The sequence below is a fragment of the Perca flavescens genome, chromosome 12 (assembly GCF_004354835.1).
Source record: "Perca flavescens isolate YP-PL-M2 chromosome 12, PFLA_1.0, whole genome shotgun sequence".
In the NCBI taxonomy this organism is placed as follows: domain Eukaryota; kingdom Metazoa; phylum Chordata; class Actinopteri; order Perciformes; family Percidae; genus Perca; species Perca flavescens.
Genome location: NC_041342.1, coordinates 27070066 through 27082549, shown reverse-complemented (window position 1 = coordinate 27082549; position 12484 = coordinate 27070066). Strand labels below are relative to the sequence as shown.

The 12484-nt window shown below is 39.2% G+C and overlaps 1 protein-coding gene across 4 annotated transcripts in view; it reads left to right on the top strand.

Moving 5' to 3' along the window:
- Positions 1-12484, top strand: part of astn1 (astrotactin 1) — a 435006-nt gene that overhangs the window by 140062 nt on the left and 282460 nt on the right. For all 4 annotated transcript variants that reach the window (XM_028593761.1, XM_028593760.1, XM_028593759.1 and 1 more), the window contains 2 exons: positions 5378-5462; positions 9833-9907. In XM_028593761.1, coding sequence (XP_028449562.1) covers positions 5378-5462; positions 9833-9907 — 160 coding nt within the window. The remainder of the gene's footprint in view (positions 1-5377; positions 5463-9832; positions 9908-12484) is intronic.

Here is a 12484-nt window from a genome sequence, read left to right as displayed (position 1 = left end):
GACGCGTTCGTCCAATCAGCTGCCGGTTTTCATTACTTGGGCAACAATACAGAGTAGGGCCGCCTGGTGTTATGGAGACGTATTACGTTTCTCAGCCGCCACATGAAGTAAACAAACACAGCTGCGTTAATTTTGTTAATTTTTTTTAACGAGTTAAATATTAAAAAATTAACGCAAAAATTAACGCGTTAATTTTGACAGCCCTAATTCTTTTTCTTCTTAAGTATTTAAAACTTTTATCAACATGGGATCCGACAAATATGCTTGTATATGCCTGTATTCACATTTGTAATCATTCAGAAGATATTACTATGACTAAGCTCGCAACATTTAACGGTTTTGTACAAAAAACATTTTTAAATAAGGACACTAAACATGACACGTTCGCTGTCCCTGTAGAGGCGTTGACAGTAGACTTCTGCCTTGCCAGCAAAAACAGGCTTCTCACATACAAAAATAGCCCTGGCTTGAAGAAAAAAAAAGAATCAACCAAACTTTAAATGAGTTATTTTATGAAAATTGCCTTCATGAGCCTGATATAAGTATTGGCATTCATGTTGTTTTTGCTTAAAAATAACAATCTGCCTGAAGTTATAAGGAGTCTTTTCTCTATGGTTTTTAAATTAATTTTAGGACTTAAATATGAGTTGCTTATATCTTTTGCGCACTATCTGTTCATATCAGAATGATCTATTCATATTTTTTTACACATGTCTAAATGGACACAACAAAATGGTTCCCAGAATGAATCATTACCTGGAAATCTCACATTTTAAGTGGAGGGAGTGTCTTACTTGTTTTGCATCCATTATTTAGCAGCCTAACTCTCCCCTTGTGAAATACACAGTTCTGAGACCTTTTAAATGAATTAAAAAGCTGGGCCAGTGTGCCTCATGCTTACCTTTCTTGAAATAAATTCTGATACTCACCCACACACCCAAATCCACACTATGCCCACTCCTTAAAAGGATGTATGGACCAGCAGGTCTGGCTGCAAGGTTTCAGTCATTTTTTTATTTTATCTTTTCCATATGATGCATTGGTAATGAAACCATTCTGCATATGTATACCTGTGTGTGTGTGTGTGTGTGTGTGTGTGTGTGTGTGTGTGTGTGTGTGTGTGTGTGTGTGTGTGTGTGTGTTTGTCATTGGGACAGTGAGAGTGAGTGAAAGTGTGTGTGGGCTGCAGGGAAATTGCAAAGGTGCTATAGATAGCCTGAATCCAATCCTCATTTCTGCTGGAGGAGATACTGATGAAAACCGAAATGTGCTGCAACAATATCTGTGCTGCTCCTGCAAGACATTAAACGAGACGGGGGGAAGTTTTAAAGTATGGTTCTTCCATGTTTACGGGCTGGTTTCACCACCTTCTTCCCCTTTCTAGAATGTGTGTGGGACTATATGTCACAAAAAGGGACACGTTGTGCCTCTGGAGACGCATGTCCCCATATCATAACATACTGGCTTTATTAATTTGACTGCGTATTGGATCGGTGTGTGGAAATCTGCCTAATGAGCGGAATCATACTTCCAGTGCAGCCATTGCTGCCCACACAACAGATCAAGGGTTCCAGGCTTTTTAAGGGCAATCTGTACATCTTTCTCAGTCTGGTCGCCCTAACTACACTTCTGTTCTATGTGCTTTAAAAGGTGACAAATAGCTGGGTGGGACATGATGAAAATAAAGCGTGAAGCTTAGAAACTGGCTCGGCGCCTGCATATTTAGCAATTAGGGTATGTAACACCTTGCAGTTGTAACACAAGTTTGAGCTGAGTGCCGTGACCTTAGAGTGCGATGAAACGGCAATTAAAGCAAGATGAGGCGTTTAGCATTGTTCAGCAGCTATGCAGCATATCTAAATGAAATGCTACAGCTCCTGTCATCTCATTGCTGCTCCAGCAATACTTTTTTTTTTTTTCCTGGACACAATTTAGACTATCATTCTTTCAGAATTGCCTTTCTAGTGTCAAACATCTCAGCCCTCTTTACTGCACATTTAACAAAGCAGCAAAGTAGCAATTACTGTATGTTCAGAGCTCTAAGGATGCTGTTTTCAGTTCCTACGGAACACCATTCAGGTGGTGTTTCAGGAAAAACATTATGCATTTTACATGCATAATTGCACAAGGTTGAAAGGGCAGAGCATTTGATTAAATAATGAGCCCTTTGAACTCGACCTCATTACTAAGAAGAAACTTAAATATGAATTAATTACAGTTTTGGAATGTAAATTAAATATTTACTTCACTGATTGTTAAGAGTTTATATAAACTAATACATTATAAAATACATTGTGCTCACCATATTAATTTCAGAGATCTCGACATGCAGCATCATTACTCAAAAGGAATCTTGACAGGGCAAGAAACATGAAGTCAGACAGTCCCAGGTTCTAAACAGATCCCAGTGTTAGCCAAACTTACTTAGAAGAGAAAACAAAGTCTGTCCACAAACTGTGATAGATGTAAATATCTTTCAGTTTCAACTTCATGGTTCTACATTGACCCATAATTGGGACTATTGCCAACATGACATATAACTTGACATATCAGCTACTACAAGATTTTAACTCAACCTAGTCTTTGAACTGACAGGGCCTCCAAGTAAGAGCACACGCAGATTATCTTATCAAATTCAAACGGCCCCAAAATCTCACAAACTGCCTTAGTCATTTCTTTTTTTATTCAAGTAACATCTGCAGGAAAATCAGTGACTCTGATTTACTTTAGCCTGGCAGGTACTGACAGTTGACCTTTTCCATTAACAATGGCGTACAAGCCACGGGCCTGTGCCCTTCACTTGCCTCCTATTGAGCATGAACAGAGCATGTTGCACATGTTCCCCATGAGTAACCCTCTAAATCAAAGGTGAGGCCCAATCACTCATACTGAGCAAAGTCAAGGCCGACATTTTTCCTGGGAGCTGACAGCATAACAAAAAGCAGATGCTTCACTGTTCTTTGCTAAAAAGGCTTCGCTCATCAGCAGGATGCCAACGCAGAGCATGCACCAAATCCACATCCCTCCACCACTCGTTTTTTTTTGTCCCATTGGTCAGCTATTGGATGTTGAAGCTCAGTATTAGTTTATTTTTGATTTATCAAACAGATATCAGTAGATCAATCTTAGAAATATCCCTTGCCACTGTCTGCATATCAAACAAATCCCACTGGTGGTCCTGAACCTGGGGTTCAGTTTTAGATGACCACAGTTCCTCCATTTGTAGGCAGTTACAGTTGAGCAGTGTTGCATGTGATCCTATTAGCAATAGCCCCAAAATGTTGCCTTAGGCCAGAATGCTAAGTGGATTTTGGGAAATCGCAGTCCCAGACAAGCTTTGCTTTAGTAAATAATGACAGTGCCAAGTGTCTATTCATTAGAATCACTAATCACTGATCTAATCACTTCCCATTTAGGTAGGGATGTCATTCAGTCAAAGCACCAGTCAGATAACTGTGAAAAACTGAGTCTATTAAATGTAGACATTTGGAGTAAGGATTCAGAGTTAATTTCAGTATTTACTTTTAGGATATCTTGCAGTAGTTTACTTTGTGCAATTAAGCTCCAGCAAGAAAACCAAGAAAGCTGTTGTGTTTGCGTGTCCACTGTGCTTCACGAAATGTAGGCTAGAGATAAAGCACGTTAGATGGGCAACACATTACAAAGTGACCATGTGGTTTGAGATGTAATATTTGTTGATGAATTGTTTGATGACTTGTTACAGGTAGAACAATATATTGCAATACAAAACCATGATGGTAGCATTGGGGAGCTGAAAAAAATATCCCAATATCAGCTACACATACTAGTTAGGAATGAAGAACTGCCACTTTTTTCAAAGTCAGAGTGCCGGTGTTAACGCCAAGATAAGAAGAAGGCTCTTTTTAAACACAAAACATTGTCGAGTTTTTTCAGGATATATGCCATTTGGCTACAAGCAATAAGAAAACAAGCTGCTGCTCTGTGTGTGACGGCTAGGACAAACTGATTAGCAAACCTGCCAGAAAGCCCAGTCTCTCTTACATTTTTTATATGAATGGTCATTTTGCCTCAATTTGTAGTGCTGTTTGCCTTTCCTTCTGCTTTGTTTGCTTTCGCATGATTTTTGGGTAACTCAAGTGCTTGGGGAAGGTCCATAAAGTTCATACATTTGTTGTCTTTCTTCACGAGAACATCCTTATTAGTCAGGCAATTTTTTCATGCTTCAATTTAATTATGTGGATTCATTAATTATGTGCTTGTAAAACAAAATGATTCATACATTCCAGAAATACTAAAGAATCTAATCTCATTGAGATACCGGGTCTCAATACAGGGGCAATACAGACAGACACACAGATTACAACAGTATTAACAGTATTTACCAAATGGTACATACACTATTTGAACGAAAGTGCCAAGTAGACTTAAAACACACACAAGTACTAAAAACAAGAACAAGATTCCAAATATGTGTTTTCCTGTGCCCTTAAAATGAGTTTAAAAGCTCATCAACTTTAGGTCCTGCTGCAGTGTATTCCAGGTTGAGGGGGCTTTGCCAACCTCTTTGCGAACTGATGGGACGTTGAAGGTAATCAACGTTGGTTTGGTGGCTTGGCTACTCCCACGCTTTTTTAATTTTAAACGACTGTAGTTGGCCAGCTAATCAGTATAATTTTAGCTAGCCATGAACATGTCAGTGCTAATCAGCCACAATAGCCATACATATTAGCTGGCTTGCTAACTGGCGTTTGGAAATTGAGCTAGCTCATTTGCTTACCATGCTAGCAAAGGAGCTAGCTTACATAAATGCTTGTGTGACCAGACAAATTAAGAAATCTAACGCACAGTTTCTCCATCGTATGTCAAGACATAACTTAGCAAACAAGTCCTTCCTTTTTTCAAAGTTTTTTTTCTGGCTAAGTGTGCTTCAGTGTCCAGCGTTTCATGAATAATGAGGACCATCAAATGTATGTTGTCATACAGTAAGGTTTCCATGTCATAACAGTGTGGGTGGCAGTGAGCCAGTGATTCACGCAGTGTCCTTATCAAACCTGTCAGGAAACCATCCATTGACATGATGCACAGTGCTTTCTTTAGTTGCCATTGTCCATTCATTTACATTTTTAGAGCAGCTCCTTTTAAAGCACCCTGCTGGAAAACTATGTGAGCTTTTGCTGAGACATTTGTGGCTCAAATAGCTGAAAAAAAAACATGGCTTCATCATTAAAAATAATAGATGATTAAGAGTTCTCTGCCTGCCTGAATAGGACAATCTTTGGGATAGCTCCCATGAAGTAAAATCAAGGGAGAGGAGCAAAGGGAATTCTCCAATACATTAAAAAAGGCTTGACTATAATGAACACATGATTGAATATCACTGCCTTTCTGTTTGCAGGAGAATGCCTTTGCCTCGACGGCTACATGAAAGACCCGGTCCACAAGCATCTCTGCATCCGCAGTGAGTGGGGGCCCAATCAGGGGTAAGTTATGATAATCACCACATGATGGTTTATGATTACTCATTATCAGGCAGAGGAAAGGCTGGAAAAATCATTTACAACAAGGGAATCCTCCTACTCATCGAACAGGGCCATTCATTTGGTCAAACAGATAAATCATAAAGAACTGTGAATTAGACAAAACTGCAGGAGCATCTTAACTACACAGATTTATATCTATTTAGTTGTATACATAAAATACAGTTATCTACTTTAGGTGGTGCTTAGCAAAATAACTGCTTAAAGGTACTATGTGTATTAATCGCTTCATTGCCAATGTGAACAGATTCAAACTTAATTGGCAACTACCGTTTTTTTCAACCTGGACCTTATTTTCCTATGTTTTTGTGTCTAAGTGACTGATGGGAAGAACAATCTTTGACACTGGTCCAGTATTAAGCAAGAACGCCACAGTCGGCAGTGGCGAAACAAGCTACAATTTAAGTTAATAGGGCAATTGTCCAGCTTGTATTTACCATCACAAAAGTGCTCATTTTGCCACTGACAGGCTCAGATTAATATTCTAAGTGTCTGTCAACATAGTGGTTGTTACCCTTTCAAATCTGAGACCTTCCCTGACTTTATTGGTTGCCTGTAACAGTCTGTGGACGGATTTCTATGTAAAGGACTCAGGACAGTTTTGCAGGGAAAATAAAAGTATGCAAAGTGCCTTGCCTCTTTTCAGCCCCCCTACAGCGCCAACACTGTACAACACTAGCTAATGTTTTCGGAGAAAGGGAGTCCGCTAACGTCAACAAACGAATGTTACCCACCACAGCACAGAGTCTAACAAAAATTCCACATGAGAAGAAAAAAAAGTTTTATTTTAGCTATCCTGGCCAAAACAGGAATGGGACCGACATAAGGGGAGAACACTAGGGTCAACATAAACAGGGCATTTGATTCATGGAGGGACCTTTGTTTGGTTTTGGTTTTCCCCCCTAGCTGGCTTTCTTCCTTTTTTTTCTCGTGCATGTCACGTCACTGTTTTAGCCGTTGCCCAGGAAGCTTGCTCGTGCCTACGGAGTGTGACCAGATGCTGCATTTCACTTGACGGCCACTGGTCTCATTAATAAATCTGATTTCCTGACAAATTCCACATAGTACCTTTAATTAAAAAAGAAATAAAAAGGTCAGGTAGGAGGCACTTGAATAGCATTTTCTAACATTTCTCTTATATCACAAATCAAACTGACAAAGAAGATGTCTATTGGTAATAAATACAGTCTCTTTAAATGTCAAATGCTGGGTGGCTGTCAGTTCTTCAAGACAGAGATCCTTATGATTGGTCCTAAAAAAGTAATTTGTCTTGGGCCCCTATATAATATTTTTCACACATAAATGAGAAATCTGTCTTTTTTTACTCTGACCTAAAATTTATTTTAAAAAATGGTGTCATTAGAAGCAGCTTTTTCCACAAGAGGTTGATAGCGGAAATTAAACATTTTGCCACTTTTAGAGATCTGGAGAACATCTTTCATGCTTTTATTACGTAACATCTTGACTACTGTTACTCTTATAACTAACTTATGTGGGAGTCATCTGTGTGTCGTCTGCAGCTAGTTCAAAATGCAGCAGCGAGGCTCCTCACTGGCACTAAAAAGAGAGCCCAAATCCCCTCTGTACCAGCCTCCCTTTACTGGTTACCAGTCAAATACAGAAATGATTTTAAGATTTTTGATTTTATCTTTTATCTTTTTAAAGCATTGCATTGCTTATTGCCCTTATATACTTAAATACTTACCATTTCATGTTCCCAGTCAAAGTTCAGTGACTAGTTTTCCATTGCTGCCCCCAGACTCTGAACCAGTTTACATCAGTGTCAGATATTATCCATACTGCCATTTTTAGATGCGTTTAAAGATCTATAGACCCACTGTTTTACAATCACGTTTGAGTCCCCTTAATACTTAATATAACTATAGCTTTACTGCTCATTATAGATGAAATCACTCTGTAAAGCAATGTGCTCTACAAATACATTTGACTCCATTTTAATTGACTTAAAGGTGTAAAGCTGTGAAAGTAATTACCAAACCTACTTACCAAATGTTACTGCCTTGCCGACCTTTTGCATTGCTGTGCCTTGTTTATTTATTTGTGAATAATTAAATTGGGTAAGCCAGTGATTTAATGCAGAGTAGTCGTATTGTTTTATTAAAGAGTAAGGTCAACCTCCAAAAATCCTGAATTCTACAATTCCCATAAAACAACCAACAGCATATTTTAATTAGATTGAATTTTTTTCAAATTTACACCTGCATTTATTAATCCAGACTTGTTCTAATAGATGTGTTGGTTCCAAACCAAACACAAGATAACCCAGCTGACATCACTGTGACGTCATCCGTGGTAGTTTCATGCTAATTTGACAAAGCTCCTTAGGAGCCACAGCTTATTTTAGTACTGCACTCCCCATGAAGAGTAGTCTCACTTTGCCAAACCTTCCTCCACAGCGCTGCGGAGGAGGGTCTGGCTAGTCCACACAGCATTCCGGCTCTGGTTCATTGGCATTTCTTTAAACCAATCATAATCGTCATGGGTGGCGCTAAGCTCTGCATGGTGCTGCTGCAAATTAGCCTGGGAAAGGAACTTGTTTTGGTAGAATGTGTATGTTCAAAGTTGTTTCAGTCGTGCGAGAGAAAACTCAGATTGGACAGATTTTGTCTGAAATTGGTGGAGTGCCTCTAAACCAAAAACACTTTAAGTCGCAGGCCTAAAAAGACAGTTGTATACATGTTAACACTACCAATAAATCCCTTGTAGGCAGATGGTGAGTACGTACGAGTTGTGGCTTCTCTATCATGCTTTTTGGTCTTGTCATCTCTTTGGGTGCAAGGTCACTACTTCTATATTACTATTATGATTTTGAGTGATGATTTGATATATTTTAGCATTGAAAAATGCTGTTTCAGACCCCGTCCCAGGAAGTCATAGAAACGCTTAATTGGGTTCACAACTGCTTGTTAAAAAGTCCTTGACATTTGGCTGACACCACAGCCAACTACTGGGTGACCACTCCCACTCAGGGTGTATGTGTAGGGGTGCCACTGTTCTAGAAAGTACTGCTTACATTAAAAAAAAGACTGTATCAACAGGACAGTTCCCTTTGTGACCCACACACCATGAGATTTTCTATGGAATTATAATGGGATTACTCTAATTTTATTAGTTGTTTGTCACTCTTGTACTTAGAGTTTTGAGCAGATTCATACTGTGAAAATATAGTTATGTATCAACTGTCATAGATTGTTTCAAAATGTTATTACATATATATATATATATATATATATATATATATCATAGGGGATTCAGAAACTACGCACTATAGCTTTGAACCCATCTTGCATTATCAGCAAAACTGACCAACTGAATAGCTGCAAAATGCATTGTTTACTACCACCTTAAAACATTTAATCATGCAGTAAAGATTAGTGGTACGGGTAAATTATGATAGGAATACTAGTTCTTGTCTGTGACATCACCATCAGACAGAGCATGCTATTATCTCTTTATTTTGACTGAATCCCTCAGTGCATGTTTAAAATGTGGATCTTTTTGGTCTATGTGTTTTGAAAAATCTGAATTTTCCCGATAGCCCACCCAACTGTGCACCTCTGTATCTCATTTCCCATGGTGCTCTCCTTGTGTCCCTGTCACTGCATGACAGAGTAGGCACCCTGGGGTGACTTGAATGTTTAATGACCACAGCCTGAGGCATGGAAGCAGCTCCCCTCTTCCTCGATGTTCTTTTAGCTTACAGTATTGTAAGGAGTTTGCGCAGAATGACATCGGGCCCCTGTCATTTCTCCTCCTTACACTCTCACTTTGCAGACTGTTTAGTCCCCGAGCTGCCACTCCCCATTAATCTCCATCATTCTCCCTCTCTCACTTCTGCCTCTTGGCATCAGTATCGCCCTCTCGATGTTCCTCTCTCTCTCTTTGTCTCTGCTTTTTCATCGTCTTCTCTCTCCATCACCCTCTGTCTCTCGCCCCTTCTCTGTGTATCTTTCTCCCATTCTGTCTCATCCTGTCATCCTCTCTTATCCCCTCCCCTGGTAGATAGATATAAGCCAAAGTCACATTGCATGTCAGCTGCTGCCGAACACACTTTTCAATCAGCATGTTTACAGAGAACACACATTGTAATGCTGCTTGTGATTTTTGGGCCTCTGGAAGGCATGACTTGAAGTGAGACACTGAAACAAGGCTTATGATTTTAGGGGTTTATATTAGGGGGATCACCACACTAAAAATGTAACACTTTTCTCTCTTTGATTTTAACGCACAGTTTTATTCGCTCTCTCCTCTTTTTTGTCTCTTCCTCTGATCTATTTTTTTTACCATGCCAGGCCCTGGCCTTACACCATATTTCAGCGTGGTTTTGATCTTGTGATGGGAGAACAGCCCTCTGATCGCATTTTCAGGTAAGGCAAACTTCACAAAAACTTCTCTGTGGTGCACAATGCATGCTCTACAAAAGAATCTACAGTCAAATAACTTTTTATAGTTCTGGTACACGAGCTTTGATTTCCTCTCTCCCTCATGATTAAGGGAGGATCATGAGCTCTGGCTCCAGAACGCCTTCTGTAGCTGCGTCTGTCAGTTTTAAAGGTGTCATGTAATGTAGTCAGAGATTAGATTCTCAAATAGGAAATGCTGAGGCACTTCATTTCCTCTCAGGTCAGATAATCATTGTGTTCTGATTAATATTAGAGCAACATGTTTGTGGAATTGATTGGAAAAGAGAATTCATTTTGAAGGCAGCTATTAATAAGGAGGCAATAACAACATGTGTGAAAGTGTGATCACATGAACAGTCTCACACACATACTGTCCTCCACAATATGATGACATATTTCAAAATCAATTTTTTATTTTTTTTTAGTTTATATTCCATTTATTTTTTCAAGACCCAATTTTATTTGTGTGATGATGTCCCCATAGTAACCATTTCATTAAGGCCATTTTTTTAATACTTGTCCTTACTGAAAATAATGACTGTTACCTCTTGGATAATCACAGCGTCAACAAGCTCTTCAACCACAAATTAGAGACCTAGGGCATTCAGAGGATGTATGACTTTCATAGATAGGTAGATTGACCATAAGGGGGTTTCTCAGCAGGTTCCAGAACAGAAGTGCTTCCCATACATTCACCAAATATGCAATTCTTGCAGAAATCTTTACATGTCAAAGGTGTTTGATACCAAATCACAGCATAGGGTTTTTCTATGATGTTCTCTTGAAGGTCTTAGTATCTTTATGTGGTATTTTGGATGGGATTTCTGACCATTTATATCAATTCTCGAGTGGTCAGAAATGGTTAAATGTAGTACCCATATCTGTGTAACAAAGGTAGTGTAATGGGAAATCACATATTTGTCTTTAAACATATCTTACTATTGACTTGTTTTTTTGTGTTTAGCTGTGTGAACTCTTTACCTCTGTTTTGATGAATGGACTCTGATAGCCTAACTTTATGTTCTTCTGTGTATCTAAAGTGCAGAGACTGGCTTTTCTCTACCTCCCATTTCGGTTCCAGAGTTGGAGGTCAGAGGTCAGATGGAGAGATAGTCAGAAGGGCTGTTAATTTTAACCCCTACCTCTTGCTGTCAGCTTGTTAGAGGGTTAATAAGCAAGTGATTCTCCAAGACTTTTTGTTCATTTTCTCAGACTCTCATCATGAACTGAACCTTCTTTGCGCAAAAAATAAATACTTAAAAGACTTTGTTGAGTGAAGCATTATTTCAGATCTAGTATTAGTATTAGAATTTCTACCACAGTATTAACCAAAAAACAGCTGCAACAATTTATGAGACATAAGTGAGCATGAGACTGGCCATCATACAGTGTATGCCCATCATAATGCTCTAAGCCCTTAATGACTTTTTTCTATGGGGTTCCTAAAGGTCTTGGTGTCTCTATGTGGATTTTTGACCATTCTTATACATTCTCGATTAGTCAAATAATTAAATGTTGCTCCAAATGTATGCAGCAAATGGTATCATCCCAAAAGTTGCTACAACAATGCATGCAACATAAGTGAGCATGAGAATGGCCATCGTATACGGCCATCATAATGTTGTACGTCCATACACTTTCACAATTTATTTTTAATTAATTAAATAATCTTTGTCTGATGACTAAAACAACTTGGCACACAGTACTGATCTTGATCTCCAATTAATCTTCAACTTCCCAATTCTCAGACGATGTACTCCACTTCTATGTTGCATGCACTGTTGACCTTTTATCAACCCCTGAACATCCACTGTTCCCCACTCCCACCCCTCTTAAAAAAAGAGGGGGAGGAATGCTAAGAGGTTAACATGCTCAGTGACTTTTTGAACAGTGTTTCATGACAGTAAATATGCCTTTAATAGAGCATACATAGTTGGCAGGATACCCCATCGCCTTGTTCACTGGGAGCCATTTCACGAAGAAACATACAGCAGAGCACTTCTCTGTGACAGAGGTTCCTAACGAGGTTTATTCCCGCTCTTCTTCCCAAAATCATTTGTTCCCTGGCTTGAGAAAGAGCAGATCTAACAGAGGATGTGCTACTGCCTTCATTACAAGTCCTTCCATGACAGTTCAGCAGCAAAAACAACTAAAGACTGTTTTGGCTACTGCCTACAATTAAAAGGAAACTCTGAGAGTTTATTTGTACCACTCTTCCAGCTGTAAGCATCGTCTTTTTTACGTTAGGAACTGACAGAGGAGGCTGGCATCTCGCTAATATCTCCAGGAAGTGCTTTGATACGTTGCCCGCCATGCTAGGTTTTCTAAAAGAAGTCTTTCACTTCTCACTCTGTCCAGCCGTGCAGTTTAAAATGTCTTTTTCCTCAGACTGCTCCCACCCAGCCATCCATTCTAATTTAAATCTTTTAGCCTCTAGCTTTGAACTTCGCCAAGCAACCCTTTCGGCTCCAGGCGCCGGAAAAAGACCTTGAATATTAGGACTCCTCATCATGTTTGCCAAAGCAGACATTACCATTAAAC